The sequence below is a fragment of the Mercenaria mercenaria genome, chromosome 3 (genome assembly GCF_021730395.1).
Source record: "Mercenaria mercenaria strain notata chromosome 3, MADL_Memer_1, whole genome shotgun sequence".
NCBI classification, from domain to species: Eukaryota; Metazoa; Mollusca; class Bivalvia; order Venerida; family Veneridae; genus Mercenaria; species Mercenaria mercenaria.
Window position 1 is genome coordinate 63419416 of NC_069363.1, and position 18696 is coordinate 63438111.

At 36.9% G+C, this 18696-nt stretch overlaps 1 protein-coding gene across 2 annotated transcripts; it reads left to right on the top strand.

The window, feature by feature from the left end:
• Nucleotides 1–3149: 3149 nt before the first annotated feature.
• LOC123524543 (SOSS complex subunit C-like) lies at nucleotides 3150–10224 on the top strand. 2 transcript variants are annotated; one of them, XM_045302818.2, is made up of 5 exons: nucleotides 3150–3309; nucleotides 7017–7110; nucleotides 7824–7902; nucleotides 8605–8655; nucleotides 9263–10224. In XM_045302818.2, exons 1-5 carry the CDS (start codon nucleotides 3279–3281, stop codon nucleotides 9362–9364), a joined length of 357 nt encoding a protein of 118 aa, XP_045158753.2. In that variant the 5' UTR covers nucleotides 3150–3278; the 3' UTR covers nucleotides 9365–10224. The 2 variants fall into 2 exon arrangements, with proteins under 2 accessions (XP_045158753.2, XP_045158754.2); XM_045302819.2 differs by having other exon boundaries at nucleotides 7827–7902.
• The last annotated feature ends 8472 nt before the right edge of the window (nucleotides 10225–18696 follow it).

An 18696-nucleotide genomic window follows, 5' to 3' on the forward strand; every position in this document is an offset into this window, starting at 1 on the left:
GTTCTTGTTCTTCTTCTTCTTCATCTTCTTCTTCTTCTTCATCTTCCTCCTCCTCCTCTTCTTCTTCCTCTTCCTCCTCCTCTTCCTCCTCCTCTTCTTCTTTTAAGGAGGACTCTTTGTAGACCTTTCAAATTGTGAAGGATTTTAGTTAAACCTAGTCAAAACACTCACCCATTTTGGTCAAAACACCCTCATTTTCTATTCAAAACTTCCCCTTTAAAATAACCATGAGAAACAACTATTTTATTTAAAATATGTGTACATATATTTGTTGTAATTTAACTTAGTAAAATATTTTTATATTTCAATGTTGGTTTACATAATTAAATGTAGATATGGCACAAAATGTGCGCACATGCACTTGTAAGTGAGTCCTTTTGTAGCCTTCTATATACATTTGCCTCAAAATGCCGCACGATTAAGCATAAAAATATTATAATACATTAGTCTACATTATATGTAATGTAAGTTTCCTAAAAGATGGAAAACCCAGTAGATTTTATTTAAAAAACGAAGTTCAATCTTAAATGCAGAACAGACTGCAGTAACCAAAGTCAAATAGTAAGTAATCCTAGTAACTAAAGGATTAGAATGTGTTATGAATGGACACTTAACTGTTTGATCCCTTAAAACACTGACCATGGAATTTTGAAAATAGTACAGTAACCAAAGACATAGATAAAACTAGAGTTGCTTTTGTGAAAAGCGCATGTCTCCCACAACTGCCTAATCATCTAAATAGCAAATCAGTCTTTATATACTGTTTACTCACTACAAATATACCTTTGAAGAGTAAAAAAGCCAATTTTGGGTAATTCAAGGGCCATAATTCTGGAGTACCTCAGGCGATTTGGCTAGTTGATGTACCAGGCCAAGGAGTTATGGTCAAAAACATTTGGTTCAAGTTTGGTGAAGATCGGATGAGAAATGTTGGACTTAGAACACGGACGAGAGTAAAAAGGCCGATTTTCGGTAATTCAATGGCCATAATTCCAAAGTGCCTGGGCCGATTTGGCAAGTAACCGAACTTGGCCGAGGACCTATGGTCAAACACATTTTGTTCAAGTTTGGTGATGATTGAATGAGAAATGTTCGACTTAGAGCACGGACAAGAGTAAAAAGGCCAATTTTCGGTAATTCAAGGGCCATAACTCCGAAGTGCCTAGACCGATTTGGCTCATTATCCAACTTGCCCTACTAGATCGCATGCACATTCATCAAGCCAAAAGGACTCCTATACTACTCAGATTGCATGCACATTCCTAGAGCCAAAAGGACTCCTATGCTACTCATGATTAGTATAGGGGCCCTTTTGGCTCCAGGAATGCGCCTAAAATCTGAGCGTTTTTCGGTAATTCAACAGCCATAATTCCGAAGTGCCTAAGCCGATTTGGTTAGTTATCGAACTTGGCCGAGGACTTATTGGCACACACATTTTGTTCAAGTTTGGTGAAGATCGGATGAGAAATGTTCGACTTAGAGTGCGGACAAGCTTTGTGACACACACACACACACACACACACACACACACACACACACACACACACACAGACAGGAGTAAATCAATATGTCTCCAACACCACTGTGTGGTGGGAGACATAATAAACCTTATAACCTAAGGTATATATTGGGTTACAATTTATTTACTCATTTCATTTTAGAATTTGTGATATTGAAATCGCTTTTATTAATCATATATAATTTTGAAACAATTTGAGTATTATACAGGGGAAGGACCGGATAATGTTTTTAAAAAAAGATAAATTAACTTGTAAATTAAAACTTTAGAAAATAGCTGATGCGGTAAATATGTTGTTACATTTGTAATATTTATAATAAGAATAAAAGAAGAGTTTAAAAAAACAGCATACTAACAGTTTATCAATTAATGGATAAGCGGCAGAAACATATAATGAAGCAAGTAAAGATTACTTTGACTGTAATAAAAATGTTAATCCGTCGGCACTTTAAACTTTTGTTATATGTTATTTTAAAGTTGCTGTTGTTTTAGCTAAGTTTATCCACTTTTAATAAATTTATATAGACACAAGTCTGAAAATCTAGAAACTGTAACAAAATTGTTCTGAAGTAGCTGAATTTTATATGAAACAAAGAACAATTTCTTTTATTGGTATATAGCCCAAAGGCCCCAGGTTTGTGCTTGATTTTTCACGGGTATAGTTTATCATATTAACAAATTCAGAAAGGTATGTCATATATATTGCATTATGCTTATTTTGGCGCGCTGTTGTATGTTTTGCTGTGATACATTATACCATTTACATCATATACTTGTAACGTCACTTATGTTTTGTAGTCTCATAAGCAGCTTGAATACTTTAGTCACAACTAGTTGTATAAAACGTGACTGATATATATTCCAGAGGTAATCGCTGCTTTCTTATAGGAAAAAGTACAGTGGTTGCTCTATAAGAAACATGTCACTCGTAGGGATAAGTAATGTTTGATCTTCGCATGCAGGCCGACTAGTGAACACATTTAAGATGAAAAAAAAACATGCATGGAAAGATGTATAAATCCATGCAGTTTTGGATTTCACTGCTGCAAATCTGGAAGGGTGTTGGATTTTCTAGCTTCCCTGATTCATTGATGTTATAGTCTGTTAACCACGGTTGTCACTGTTGATCCAGGGCTGATTGAACCTTTCGGTACTTTCGCTTATGAGGGCACTTCATAGTCCAAAACATATTGGCCACCAGTTTTGAATATATCTCAGAATATGTTTATGTCAGTGGTCGTTCAAAAATACTGCATTTCTTCCTGAATGTATCTTCTACAAAAAAGAAATGTGTTTTACTGGTTTGTCCAGAGGGGCGCTCATGTTTGCGTCCACAAAAATGGCATGTTGATCACTATTGATTTATAATCACTATCAAATCAAGTGTTAGCCTTTGCATGTCAATTCAAAAGTAGTCTAAATATAATTTGTGTGTTTTTCTCCCTTTCCTCGTGCATTCTGTTTTGTTGGAGTAAGGGTTTTTAGTCCCGAAAAAAGACACTGAAAGAAGCGAAAAGGAGTGAATGATCAATTATAAAATTTCGTGCATTCCTTTTCCTATGACAGTATCCAAACAGCCTGATTTAACAGTGTGCAACCTTAATTTGTTGAGGACGGGCCTCATGCAAGCGTTTCAGCATCGTGATTAATGAAAGCGTTTATTGTGTGCAGATTAAGTCCTGGGTCTTATTCAGATACTTTAATGTTTTACAGCCAGGATATGCAGAAGTAGTTATTGTTTATTCTCTGTACGAGATAAATGGCTTTTCAACCACCTAATACTGGCCAAGGTAAATCAAAATCTGCACACTACCAAGACTGTAACGTTGTTGTATTTTATCATTTATTCGGATAGTGGTACTTTCGGATGCAGTTTTAAAATATTCTCGATATAGACATTATGGATAAAATCTTGTTTTCCGGTATTAACCACCAATAAACGCCCATTCCCGGTTTTATGGTGAGGGGTGTATCGGCCATTACGCTACATGGCGGTAGTGTTTAGATTATCCTTTTTTCAAGTTTTAAACAAAGAAAATGAATAAAAAAGTATTGCAGATTATCATTAAACATTGTTGTAATTAAGATGTAGCAAAAATATCCTCAAAGTTTACTTTAGTTTTGAAATTTTATCTTTTATTGTACACTGCTGCTTCCGTGGCTCGATACCGAAGGTGTGAAATTTTTCGCATTATCAAAGGTGTACTGGTCAGGAACCCAGGCAATCCTTGCATGTATCAGTGCTATATGCTGGGCATGTTAAAGAACCAGGCTGTCTATTCGCAACGAGCTAGGCTAAGTTAGCCGGACAAGCCTGTATCAGATTTCTGATCTCTCTGTAGTGGGGGCTTTGTCTCACTCTGGTCAGATCGCTCTGCGTCTGTACTAGTAGAGGATGAATTATGCGCCCTATGTGGCTGCATTTGAACTACTAGTATGTAAAGCGCTTTTGAACGTGAAATTGATCATGAAAAGGGCGCTATATAAATCTGGTATAATAATAATAATAATCAAGGTAAACAGATTATTTTTGAAAAAAAAATGTTGCCGAGGTCGTAGAATAGTATTTCCATTGTGAGAAAGTGAAAACTTTCCTAAATCCTTATCTTCTGGCAAAATAATCGCTAATATTGTACACGGTCTTTATATCGGTTAATCTCACCAGCCCCCCTGACCCTGTTTACGGAAATACCGGAAAACGGGATTTATCCTTAATGTCGATATGGTCAATATTGAGCACTGACACGATGTATACAGTACCATAACAGTCAGAAGCCTAGGACTTACTTTTCATCGAAACCGTAAGCATATTTATTGAACATGGGATAGAAAAATGTTCAAAGGTCATTGTCATGTGTACTTTACTTCAAAGGCCAAAATTTAAGATCATTTTATTTGTCCAGTCCCTAAATTTTAGTGCTCATATTCAAATAACTTTACACAAATATTCACTATAATAAAACGATGTGTCCCATACAAGCTGGCTGCCTACAAGCCATACTATTTGTTCAGAGGTCAAGGTCACACATACATATGTGCTGCCATGTATATATATATATATAATTTAGTTAGTTAGTTGGTTTTCAAAGTTATTTTGCACTTTATCACCATAACATGACGATGTTTCCCACATAAGACCCAGATTCTAATTCAAAAGTCAATGTGACACTGAAAGGTAAAAATTATTCAGGTCTCCTTTTTGTCCTATCTTATATATAAAGGAAGATTGAAAATTACAAACATTAATCATTGTTGGACAGTAGTCAAAATAATTTGACATTCAGATTGTTTTATATTTGTGATGGGCAATTAAACGTCAAAACTTTGAAGGACCAAAATAATGGAGGATAAATCACAGACAGTACACAGTCGTGTAAAGTTATTGGTTTTATCGCTTGCGCATATTGGCATGTAGACACCGTAAACGTTAATCGTGTGCAGTACATACATAGGTTTAAATCACCAGAAAATTTGTAATTTTGGATATTATTTGATAATTTTTACATAAATCAATGAGGAATTGAATCCTCTTTCGATACATGTAAGTTTTATTTGAATTTATGGCCAGTTCATGAAATAATCGGCATTTAAACCTATAGCATGTAAAGCATCAGCAGTGATGAAAATTTCATCAGAAATTGCTTCCACTATTTTGGTCTTTCGAGTGTTTGACATGAGTGGGGATATATCCCATATGAAAAAAATATCTCAATATTTCCTAGCATCGCATCAAATTAGTTGGACTATGTTGGACAGTGTATCCTTTGTAAGACCCAGATTCCTAACTCAGAGGTACAGGTCACTTTGTAAAGTTAAAGATTTTATGTCATCCTGTCTATAACTTTTGTTTTCATAGATGCTTGGAACAAACATTCATCACAATTTAATGTGTTTATAGGTCAAGGTCAAATTTATAGATCGAATATTTTGTATCATTTTTTTTGTCTAGTCAGTTATATTTTATGCAACTGATATATATTCAGATAACTCGGCGTACACATTCTCCATAACAGTGAGTGATAACTGGACAATAGGTTGTGTGCATGACTTAGACCTCTAGGTCATAGGTTACGGTCACACTTACAGGTAAAAAATATTATATGATAATGTGCACATACTATAATATACTTAAAATAACTTGGCTTAAATGTCACCCATGTCTAATCAATGTCACTGTCAAGATACATACCCCTTAGTAGCTGAAAGGTCAATGTCACAGGTTAAAGATTTTCATTTTTCTTATCTAGTCTCTGCGTTTTGTATACATGTATGGATATTCAGACAGCTTGACAGAAAGATGTGCTATACTTATATATACTTAGATTCTAAGATTACACTAACAGGTCAATGTTGTTTTTTTTTAGATTCTGAGATTATACTAACAGGTCAATGGTTTTTCTTGTCTTTTACTTGGCAGAAACATTCAGCATATTATTATGATGATAAGACAATGTATCACTTATCAGATTCTGACCCCAGCTCAAGGTCATTGTTACACTTATTGATCAAATTTTTTATTCATGTCATTTTCTTGACTGGTCTATAATTTCTGTATACACTGATGTATATTCAAAAAACTTGGCATGAACATTCAGTATAACAAGATGGTATGTCCAAGATGTTGATGCGGCATGCCTTGCACAAAGGTCAAGGTCACACTTGGGGTTCAATCTAAATATTCTGTTGTCAACTTGTCATTACCCACAGAAAACAGATTTCTGTGTCCTGACATGATGTAGTGGGGGTCTTCATACCCTGTTTTGATAGGTGATGACAGTAGAACAATATTGGTCTATAAGTGGGTCAGAACTGAACACCAAATGAATAAGGCTGTAGCCCTCCCAAACTTGGAATATTCAAAGATTTCTAAAGGCACCTGGCAAATAAAACATGAAAATAGGGCTCTAACTTGAGTATTTTGCCATTGGACTTTAGAGAATGGATGCCTGTGAACAGTAAATGACCCCTATCATTTTTGGGCATGTAGTTTGGAGGTCAAGGACAAACTCGGCATAGTAATTGAAAAGTATATCCCCAGAACCCCCAACAGCAGTGGATAGATGAATTTAACAAACAGTGCTTGCTTTAAATTGCTTGTAGCTTTAGAAGTAATTATGTTTGTGGATCAAGGCAAACAAGAGTATATTATCAAATTTTTCAGGGAACTTAGATTTATATTCAATATCATTGACAATAAAAATAGAAGCTTTTTCACGTTTTTGGAGCTTACAAAAAATGTTGATTCTTTTCAAAATTTGTAATAGTATTTTATTAGTACACACTAACTTTAAAAAGCATTATCTTAGTTTGACAATCAGATTGGATAAAGTCAGGATGTAAAGATTATATCTCAGTAGCCAAAATGCAGCCATTGTCTCCCTTTTCTAGAGTTCTTCCTTCTTCCTTCTAAATCAGGCTACATCACTGGCAACTGTGAGTATAACAACATTTTATGAAAACAGTCTGTGTATTATTAGTTTGATTTTATGTATTTAAGAACGCCAGAACAGGAAGATCCTTGAACAGTTAGAAGAGCAGAAGAAAAGATTAAGGATGCAAACACAACCAGGTGTTCCACCATCAGCTGTCAGGTATAGGGTAGAATGATTGTAGAAAATTAAGCATATAATCGTTAAAACAAGTTACATGTAATGAAACAGTCAAGCTGTCTTATGGAGAATCAGTAGTTCTTACTTTCAGTTTTCTTCCGCATTTAGATCAAAATTAAGTTGAGAAGACAATAAAAAACAACATTATCATTGCATACTGCCAGTGAAAGATATAGATGCTTCTTTGAGCAAGGAAGTTATTATAGTTAATCAGCAGTCTCATTATAATCAGACTAACGTAAGCTCGTTTATGCTTATCAGATCTGACAGTAATGCATTACAGGTCACCTCAGATTGAAGTTACAGTATAAAGCTTTAATAACTAAGGCAGTTTACCTCTGATAGCCTGTTACAAACACTTCTCAATTTTGAATGGAAAAATTAGTAAGAACAACTAATTCTCATGCATTTTTGTAATACATAATCTGTCAGTAACTAAGTTTCATGTCAGTACCAAAGTTTCAAACCTTCTTAAGAAATATAGCAATAATCTCTTCATATCTAAAATCTTTCTTTTTTTTTTTTTTTTTGATTGTCATACAATCTGGAGGTCAGTGCCTTTTACCTTTTAGATCAACTTACTACAACTTTTGCCAAAATGACAAACGCCTGCCAACATTGGAATACATATATCATGTTTAGATTTTTCAAGTAATTATTTTTGATAAAATGGTAAATTTATTTCATATTGACAGCAGTGCTAGTTTACCAAGCAGTCCAGTGATACCACCAATAGCAGCACAACAGCATGTTACTGCCGGTTTTCCCCCTATGGTAAGTACATGTACACAGGTAGCTGAGTCTCAGAGTTGATTTTATGTTAGTAAGACTGTAACGTTGATGTTTTAAATATTTCGAATATATTAAACATATTTTTCACAACTTTTTATCTAAAGTGGTGGGAATTTTCAACTCACCTGAGCATGAAGTGTGCAAGGTGAGCTGTTGTGACTCCTCACCGTCTGGCATCCATCTGTCCACACTTTTCTTCAAATGACATCTCCTGGTCAACTACTGGTCAGTATTGCACAACCCTTAAGTCAGTAGTGGTGAAATAATACACGGAGGGGTACCTAGTGTCTTCCTCCACTATCAAAGCTGGAAAGTCGCCATATGGCCTAAATCGTGTTGGTGCGCAGTTAAACCCAGCAAAAACAAAGTCCTCTAAAGTTGCACACTGTCTAGCCTGTTTACCGGTAAGCTCTGAAACTCAGGGGAGCAACCTATGGCCATCATGGCCTTCTTTTTTGTTTTGATACCAAGCAATTCGTAAGCAAAGCATTTTGGTTAAGGATTGTCTTCTTACTTGACAATGCTTAAAACTTCTTACATTCATTTCAAGTTTTGTTTACTACTGTTTGAGTACCCTTAAGTATTGGTAAGAAATTAACATACATTTGTTTAGTACTTAGATAACTGATGATCATGAATGAATAGAATTGTCTTAAAGTATAATTTGTTGAATTTTCTATTCAGCTGCACCCTGACACACAAGCCATGAGCCCTGCACAAAGAGCAGCTTTACAAGTAAGTTTGTGATATTTATTTAGTAACATTAAATGATTTTACAGAACAACCTTAGAGGTCAGAGCTGTGGTACCTGACTCATTGGAGCAGAATAAATCCAAAGATACATGTCATAGGAGCAGTTTACTGGCAAGTTTGTACCTTTTTCCATGGAGCAGAATTAATCCTAAAATACATTTCCTTTGAGCAGTGTTGTACAGATGAGTTTGTACTACCCATTTCTTTGGAACAGAATTAATGCTTAAACACATTTCATAAGAGCAGTTTATCAGGTCAGTTTCTACCTGATTCCATGGAGCAGAATTAATCTGAAGTTACAATTCCTTAGAGCAGTCGTACAGGATAGTTTGTGCCTTATTAATATGCATAGAAATGTAGAATTCACCTGTGCTGTTACATAATAAAGCATCATGCTTGTTTTATCAGTACAAAAATATTTGAAGTTCGGAATTTGAAACAGTGCAGCTCCATGTTGACGCAGTCGAGCTTTGCCTGTTATGATTTTAATTATGTTGTTTTATTTCATTGACAGTCAGTACTTTGTCAGCATTGCCAATTTCCATCAAAAACTTAGACAGTAAATTATCGTATACTTTATATTTTACAGCATGCCAATGCGAATTCAGTAGGATATTTCATCACTCAAGATTCATCATTTGGAAATCTCATCTTGCCAGTTTTACCAAGATTTGATGGAGCAAGGACATAGTCACTACAGTCAATGATTACCTATTTTTACAGTACTTAAAATATGGACTGTAACAACTAAGAAGTGCTTAGTGTCTTAATTTATTATCAAGCCAGAGAAATTCTTACATTTACAATCTAGGAAAGTGTCAGAATGTATTTTCAAGGGTTTACAATTGATAAACATATTTTAAAACATGTTAAGTACATGTATTTACAATTGATTTATTTTCTAGCATGTGAACATTTTAAAATTGATAAACATGCTTTCAGGCATGTGAACAGTTTACAATCTGTAAACCTATTTTCAAGCATGTGAACAGTTTACAATCTGTAAATCTATTTTCAAGCATGTGAACAGTTTACAATCTGTAAATCTATTTTCAAGCATGTGAACAGTTTACAATCTGTAAACCTATTTTCAAGCATGTGAACAGTTTACAAAACTTAACATGTTTTCAAGCATGTGAACAGTTTACAGTATGTAACATGTTTTCAGGCATGTGAAGTGCTTACTGTCTCAACATATTTAAAACCTTTAGGAGATCAAGGATCATAAGGTTTGATATGTGATGTAAAAGAGTTACTTTATTACAGTGTTGTGAGTTTGTAATGTTACCTGTGGATGGTGTCAAAGTGACAAAAACTAATGTACATGTTAAGTAAATAATTTATTGTCTAAGGTGAAAGATTACTTTACAACATGTTTCTGCATGGACATCATTCCTTGAACACTGTATAAATATCCTACCAGATATGAGGCAGCCTTCACAGCTTCACAGTGGGTTGTTATTAAATAACAGTCATCACATATATAAACTATACTTTGTATTCTTTTTATTGTTTTAAAGAAAAATGATGGACATATAAAATGGACTTTGTCCCCCTGTTACTCATTATGTTTAGTCCACAGCTAAGTGGTCTTTAAGGAATTTTGATATAATTTGATGTGTATGTTCTGCAGAATGAAATGAACTGTAGTACACAAGACCAGTGACCGTTTCTTCAAGATTGCTATAATTCAGCAGAATCTTTTAATGTCCCCGAAGGTTGGCATATTAAAATCACATTGTCCAACTTTCTGTCCGTACATCCGTGTAAATTCTTGTCCGGGATGTTACTCTGCAATCTTTAAAGGGATTTCGAAATAACTTGGCATAAATGTTCACCATAATTAGACGACGTTTCTAGGACAAGACCCAGACCCCTAGGTTAGAGTGACGTTCCTTTTATTTTGCGAATGGCGTCAAGGGAGGCAAAGGAAGTGAGTGGATGGAAACAGTAGATTGGTTAGAGTGATCTCCCTTTATTTTGCAAAAGGCTTCATTGAAAATAAATTGATTGGAAAATAAAGAGGTTGGTTTGAGTGACCTCTCCTTTATTTTGCAAACGGCATTGAGGAGACAGGGGAAGTAACTTTGGATAGAAAATAAGAAGTCGGTTAGAGTGATCCCCCCTTTATTTTGCAAATGGTTCGAGGAGATGGGGGAAGTAACTTTTGATGGAAAATAAGAGGCCGGTTAGAGTGATATCCCCTTTATTTTGCAAATGGCTTCCAATAAGGTAGGGGAAGTAACTTTTGATGGAAACAGGAAGGTTGTTTAGAGTGGCCTCCCTTTAATTTTGCAAGTGGCATCGAGGAAGTCAGGGAAAGTAACTTTGGATAGGAAACAGAAAGGTTGGTTAGAATGATCTATATATTTTGTAAATGGCATCAAGGGAGGTAGGGGAAGTAATTTTGGATGGGTAGATAAGTGTGACATCCCTTTTATTTTGCAAATGCTGTCGAGGGAGGCAAGGGAAGTGAGTGGATGGAAACAACAGATTGGTTAGAGTGTTCTCCCTTCTTTTTGCAAATGGCATCAAGGAAGACTGGAAGTAACTGGGTGGAAACAAGAGGTTGGTTACAGTGACCCCACTTTAATTTTGCAAATGGCATCGAGGGAGGCAAGGGTGAGTGGATGGAAACAGATTGGTTAGAGTGACCTCTTCTTTATTTTGCAAATGGCGTCAAGTGAGGTAGGGGAGGTAACTTTCGATTGGAAAATAAGAGGTCCGTTAGAGTGACCTCCCCACTTTTGCTAACGACATCGAGTGAGGTAGAGGAAGTAACTGGATTGGAAAATGAGGTTGGTTAGTGACCTCCCCTTTATTTTGCAAATGGCATCGAGTGAGGTAGGGGAAGTAACTTTAGATTAGAAAATGAGTTTGGTTTGAGTGACCTCCCTTTTATTTCGCATATGGCGTACTGTGAGGTAGGGGAGGTAACTTTGGATTGGAAAATAAGAGGTCGATAAAGAGTGACCTCCCTTTTATTTTGCAAATGGAGTCAAAGGAGGCAGGGTGAGTGGATGGAAACAGACTGGTTAGAGTGACCTCCCCTTTATTTTGCAAATGGCGCCGTGTGAGGTAGGGGAAGTAACTTTGAATTGGAAAATGAGGTTGGTTAGAGTGACCTCTCCTTAATTTTGCAAATGGCGTCCTTTGAGGTAGGGGAGGTAACTTTGGATTGGAAAATAAGAGGTCGGTTAGAGTGACCTCCCCTTTATTTTGCAAATGACTTCGAGTGAGGTAGGGAAAATAACATTGGATTTGAAAATGAGGTTGGTTAGAGTGACTTCCCTTTTATTTTGCAAATGGCATTGAGGGAGGCAAGGGAAGTGTGTGGATGGAAACAGATCGGTTAGAGTGACCTCCCCATTATTTGCAAATAGCGTCGAGTGAGGTAGGAGTTGATTAGGTTGACCTCCCTTTTATTTTGCAAATGGCATCGAGGGAGGTGCGGGAAGTAACTTTGGATGGGAAAATAATGAGTCAGAGTGATGTCCCCTTTATTTTTGCAAATTGCGTCGAGGGAGGTAGGGGAAGTAACTTTGGATGGGAAAATAATAGGTCAGTTAGAGTGACCTCCCTTGTATGGCGTCGAGGGAGGTAGGGGAAGTAACTGGATGAAAACAGGTCGGTTAGAGTGATCATTTATTAGCTCACCTGTCACAAAGTGACAAGGTGAGCTTTTGTGATCGCGCGGTGTCCGTCGTCCGTGCGTGCGTGCGTGCGTCAGTCCGTAAACTTTTGCTTGTGACCACTCTAGAGGTCACATTTTTCATGGGATCTTTATGAAAGTTGGTCAGAATGTTCAACTTGATGATATCTAGGTCAAGTTCGAAACTGGGTCACGTGCCGTCAAAAACTAGGTCAGTAGGTCTAAAAATAGAAAAACCTTGTGACCTCTCTAGAGGCCATATATTTCATGAGATCTTCATGAAAATTGGTCAGAATGTTCACCTTGATGATATCTAGGTCAAGTTCGAAAGTGGGTCACGTGCCGTCAAAAACTAGGTCAGTAGGTCAAATAATAGAAAAACCTTGTGACCTCTCTAGAGGCCATATTTTTCATGGGATCTGTATGAAAGTTGGTCTGAATGTTCATCTTGATGATATCTAAGTCAAGTTCGAAAGTGGGTCACGTGCCGTCAAAAACTAGGGCAGTAGGTCAAATAATAGAAAAACCTTGTGACCTCTCTAAAGGCCATATTTTTCATGGGATCTGTATGAAAGTTGGTCAGAATGTTCATCTTGATGATATCTAGGTCAAGTTCGAAACTGGGTCACGTGCGGTCAAAAACTAGGTCAGTAGGTCTAAAAATAGAAAAACCTTGTGACCTCTCTAGAGGCCATATATATCATGAGATCTTCATGAAAATTGGTCAGAATGTTCACCTTGATGATATCTAGGTCAAGTTTGAAAGTGGGTCACGTGCCATCAAAAACTAGGTCAGTAGGTCAAATAATAGAAAAACCTTGTGACCTCTCTAAAGGCCATATTTTTCATGGGATCTGTATGAAAGTTGGTCTGAATGTTCATCTTGATGATATCTAGGTCAAGTTCGAAAGTGGGTCACGTGCCGTCAAAAACTAGGTCAGTAGGTCAAATAATAGAAAAACCTTGTGACCTCTCTAAAGGCCATATTTTTCATGGGATCTGTATGAAAGTTGGTCTGAATGTTCATCTTGATGATATCTAGGTCAAGTTCGAAACAGGGTCATGTGCGGTCAAAAACTAGGTCAGTAGGTCTAAAAATAGAAAAACCTTGTGACCTCTCTAGAGGCCATACTTGTGAATGGATCTCCATAAAAATTGGTCAGAATGTTCATCTTGATGATATCTAGGTCAAGTTCGAAAGTGGGTCACGTGCCATCAAAAAGTAGGTCAGTAGGTCAAATAATGAAAAAACGTGACCTCTCTAGAGGCCATATTTTTCATGGGATCTGTATGAAAGTTGGTCTGAATGTTTATCTTGATGATATATAGGTCAAGTTTGAAACTGGGTCAACTGCGATCAAAAACTAGGTCAGTAGGTCTTGAAATAGAAAAACCTTGTGACCTCTCTAGAGGCCATACCCTTGAATGGATCTTCATGAAAATTGGTCAGAATGTTCACCTTGATGATATCTAGGTCAAGGTTGAAACTGGGTCACGTGCCATAAAAAACTAGGGCAGTAGGTCAAATAATAAAAAAACCTTGTGACCTCTCTAGAGGCCATACCTTTCATGGGATCTGTATGAAAGTTGGTCTGAATGGTCATCTTGATGATATCTAGGTCAGGTTTGAAACTGGGTCAACTGCGGTCAAAAGTAGGTCAGTAGGTCTAAAATTAGAAAAATCTTTTGACCTCTCTAGAGGCCATATTTTTCAATGGATCTTCATGAAAATTGATCTGAATGTTCACCTTGATGATATCTAGGTCAGTTTCGAAACTGGGTCACGTGCGGTCAAAAACTAGGCCATACCTTTCATGGGATCTGTATGAAAGTTGGTCTGAATGGTCATCTTGATGATATCTAGGTCAGGTTTGAAACTGGGTCAACTGCGGTCAAAAGTAGGTCAGTAGGTATAAAAATAGAAAAACCTTGTGACCTCTCTAGAGGCCATATTTTTCATGAGATCTTCATGAAAATTAGTGATAATGTTCACCTTGATATCTAGGTAAAGTTCAAAACAGGGTCACGTACCTTTGAAAACTAGGTCAATAGGTCAAATAGTAGAAAAACCTTGTGACCTCTCTAGAGACCATATTTTTCAATGGATCTTCCTGAAAATTGGTCAGAATTTTTATCTTGATAATATCTAGGTCAGGTTCAAAACTGGGTCACATGAGCTCAAAAACTAGGTCACTATGTCAAATAATAGAAAAAACGACGTCATACTCAAAACTGGGTCATGTGGGAAGAGGTGAGCGATTCAGGACCATCATGGTCCTCCTGTTTTGCAAAAGGCGTCAAGTGAGGTAGGGGAAGTAACTCTGGATTGGAAAATAAGAGGTCAGTTAGAGTGACATCCCCTTTATTTTGCAAATGGTGTCGAGGAAGACTGGGGAAGTTACTTTGGATAGAAACAGGAAGGTTGATTAGAGTGACCTCCCTTTAAATGGCATCGAGGAAGACGGGAAGTATGAAGGCTATATACCAATAAAAGAAATTGTTCTTTGTTTCATATAAAATTCAGCTACTTCAGACCAATTTTGTTACAGTTTCTAGATTTTCACTCCGTCGTAGACCTATTTTCCACAAGATATCCATACATTTGCTTCAAGAAAACGAAAAGAAAAAGGGGTGTTGAATAGTATGCAGTGAGATGCAAGTCAACTAAGTCAGGTACCCTCATATTGCCGCATTTCAGAAAGCGGTCCACAGAATAAACACCCTACTTTCATTTTCAAGTTAACAACTCGAAAACATGCGAGTATTAGCATGAAACATGTCCTATTTTATGTAAAATTCATTCCACGGGTTAAATAATGCCCATTTGGCCCTTGATTTACGCGCAATGCGCGAAAAATGGAAAAATTAGGATCTATTTATTAGGGACTTCTTTTGACTACACCACGGAAGCACATTTTGGACCGAATTACTGCATTATAACCTGAAAATAAGAGGTCGGTTAGTGTGCAAATGGCGTTGATGGAGGTAGGGGAAGTAACTGGATGGAAACAAAGAGGTCGATTCGAATTATCTCCCCTTTATTTTGTAAATGGCATCGAGGAAGGTAGGTGAAGTAACTTCGGATTGGGAAATACGAGGTCGGTTAGTGACTTTCCGTTTATTTTGCAAATGGCGTCGAGGGAGGCAAGGGAGGTGACCTTGGATGGAAACAAAGAGGTCGGTTAGAGGGACGTAGGGGAAGTAACTTTAGATGAGAAAATAATAGGTCAGTTAGAGTGATCTCCCCTTTATTTTACAAATTGCGTTGAGGGAGGTAGGGGAAGTAACTTTGTATGGGAAAATAATAGGCTTTGAGTGAGGTAGGGGAAGTAAATTTGGATTGGAAAATAAGGTTGGTAAGAGTGACCTACCTTTTTATTTTGCAAATGGCGTCGAGGGAGGTAAGGGAAGTGAGTGGATGGGAACAAGAGATTGGTAAGAGTGACATCCCCTTTATTTTGCAAATGGCGTCGAGTGAAGTAGGGGATTGGAAAATGAAGTTGGTTAGAGTGACCTCCCCTTGAATTTGCAAATGGCGTCATGTGAGGTAGGCGAGGTAAGTGGATTGGAAAATAAGAGGTCGGTTAGAGTGACCTCCCCTTTATTTTGCAAATGGCGTCAAGGGAGGCAAGGGTGAATAGATGGAAACAGATTGGTTTGAGTGACCTCCCCTTTATTTTTCAAATGACGTAGTGATGTAGCGGAAATAACTTTGGATTGGAAAATGATTTTATTTATTTATTTATTTGGGTTTTACGGCGCATCAACACAGTACAGGTTATTGGTGCCAAAAGGACTACAAAATTTTTTGGGTTTCACCCTTTACCAATTGCGAGAAACTGCTAGAGCTCTTCAGTGTTCTCATAATGAGTACATGATAGGTGTAAATAATGTGTTTATAATTCTACTGAATAATATATCGGCTCCGAGGTCGATTGCAAAACGGTAATACCCTCCTAATGAAATGAAAAAAAAAAAACGAGACGCAAACATTTCTCACTCAAGGCTCTGTAAATTTAAGCCTGTAAAATCAAAATTATTACATTTTTCACATTTTAAAGCTTTCAAACTGCTTATTTTCACTGAACATTATTAAGGCATATGTTTACGACAACATTAATTTATTGAAGTTTATTTGTCTACCCATAAAGAAAACACGAGTGGCTGTTTGTGGAAGGAGATGTTATTGAACTAATTCATCTATATGTCTTCAAGTTCTGTCTGAATCCCATATTAATGAAGAATATAGCAGTAAAGCCGGTTTGCATGGCATCAGTCATCATCGACAGGTGGCTAAATATGGTGTCATTACTGGAGTTCGATTAGGATAAGTCTTATCGCCTTTCACGGAAAAGGAACTGGTCTCCGATTGGCTGTAGCATAAAGTGTTGGGCATCGTTCTAATGACCAAGGAATCCGCTTTCAATATGTTGTATTTACATGCGTCCTATTCTTTTCAATTGAAAATCATGACGCGCATTTTCTATTAACAGCAAAAGGAAAGACACCAAAGTGACACCAGTGCTGTTTAGTGATAACGGGCCGCTGTTTTGACGACGTGCGCATATAGTCAGGGAGAACGTTCCTTAGATGACGTTACAGTTGTTCCGTCTGGTGTACAGAATGGCTGGGAAGCTGATTTTAATGTTAGATGCAACAAAAATATGCAATTTATAATACAGTCTTGTTTTCAAATGGAAGGAAAAAAATAAAATGTAAATTTAAGAAATTAATTCATTTTTTTCGGAGTTGATGCAAAACGAACGCCAGAATAGGATCGGGAAATTAAACAAGAATCGCTAGCGTGATTCATAGATTTGCCAAGCCTATTCTGTCATTCATTTCGCATGAAACACTGAAAAGAAAAATTCATTTCTTAAATATTTTTTACCTGTTGTCGAAGACCACTTTTATGTTACTTGTTTTCTCTTGCTTTTTATTTGGAGGGGGGGGGGGGGGTCGACGCATTTAGAAAGTTACCACTAGTTTGACCATTCATGATGTGAATGCGACTGCAAATAATTCTCTAATACCGTATCGAGTGTTTGTGTTAGCTTCTGTATTTGTTCTTTAACTGTAGAACTAGGCTACTGACATTGAATCACACAGAAAGGAAGTTGTAAGAAGGATATGATGTGCCTCACCACACGAATAGAAAAAGAAAGTGTAAGTGTACAGGTTTTGCTTTCTGCATCATGCAGAAGATTCACTATTTCAACATAGGTTTTAAGAGATACACAACTTACTTAAAATACCTTAAAACAATGCTTTGAAAATACACCACCAAACGGCTATTATATTCCGAGCAGATGAGTTTTTTTCTCCAATATCAGACGAAAAAGCAGTAGAATATATAAAAGTTTCATCTCATCGGGACACGTACGCGGTCGTCGACGCATGACAGCAAGTGCAACAGCTCTATACATATTTTTCGAATAGTCTAGATAACCGTGATATGACATATTTAGTATGAATGTGTAGTATCAAGATTTTAGGATGAATTGGTGATATCCCCACTCTAAACTTCCGATGTCAAATGTTCGAATAGATAATAGACGAATTAAGATTATTCATTCAGGAAAGCTGTTATCAAAAGTGTCTTTTAAACCTAACGACCGTGTCCGGTGATCAGAATAATATTTTGATGCATGTACAGTCACGCTTAGCATCCTTTCTGTAGATCGGCCTTGTGAGGGATGTAGCCGTTCTGCAGACCGGCATTGTGAGGGATATAGCCGTTCTGCAGATCGGCCTTGTAACTTATATAGCCGTTCGGCCTTGTGAGGGATGTTGTTTTGCAGATCGCTTTCGTGACGGATATAGCCGCCTCCGTGCAGCCACAAATTCAAACTTGCCATTTGCTGGTGCAAACTGCAATGATTTTCAACCCAAAATGATAATGAACGTACACAATCAGAGCAGACTAACAACGAGCAGAAGCGTGGATAGAATTAAGTAGTCACTCTATAAACTCATGAGGGAAAATCTTACTATATATCACTTAATTGTATGAATGCAGTTAACTTGAGAGCAAATCCTTTTTTATACTTATAGCGGTATGTCAATATTACTTTGAGACAACCCCTATATTTACTCCGTACTCTGATGTCCGCTTTCTGTCCTCCGACCTCCGTCACACATGTCTATTGAAATAACGCTGTATGTCTTGTCGGTGAAAATAGGTAAATTGGTAAAATGTAATCTGAGTAAATGTTGTTAACATGAACACACGATATTTAAGTAATAAAGTTACAAGTACGGATTATAGTTTAGATTAGAGTTCACCTAATCCGCCCGAGATAACGCTTCGTCAGGTATATAACTATAGTTTGTGCAAACTTACATTCCTGTTGTGTCAAGTTTATATTGAA

Excerpts from the sequence above, each read along its gene's own strand:
- LOC123524543 (XM_045302818.2), top strand. The coding sequence starts at position 3,279 with ATGGCTTTTCAACCACCTAATACTGGCCAAG. Across the intron at positions 7,111-7,823 it reads GTTCCACCATCAGCTGTCAG|CAGTGCTAGTTTACCAAGCA; the intron begins GTATAGGGTAGA and ends TCATATTGACAG. Across the intron at positions 7,903-8,604 it reads CTGCCGGTTTTCCCCCTATG|CTGCACCCTGACACACAAGC; the intron begins GTAAGTACATGT and ends TTTTCTATTCAG.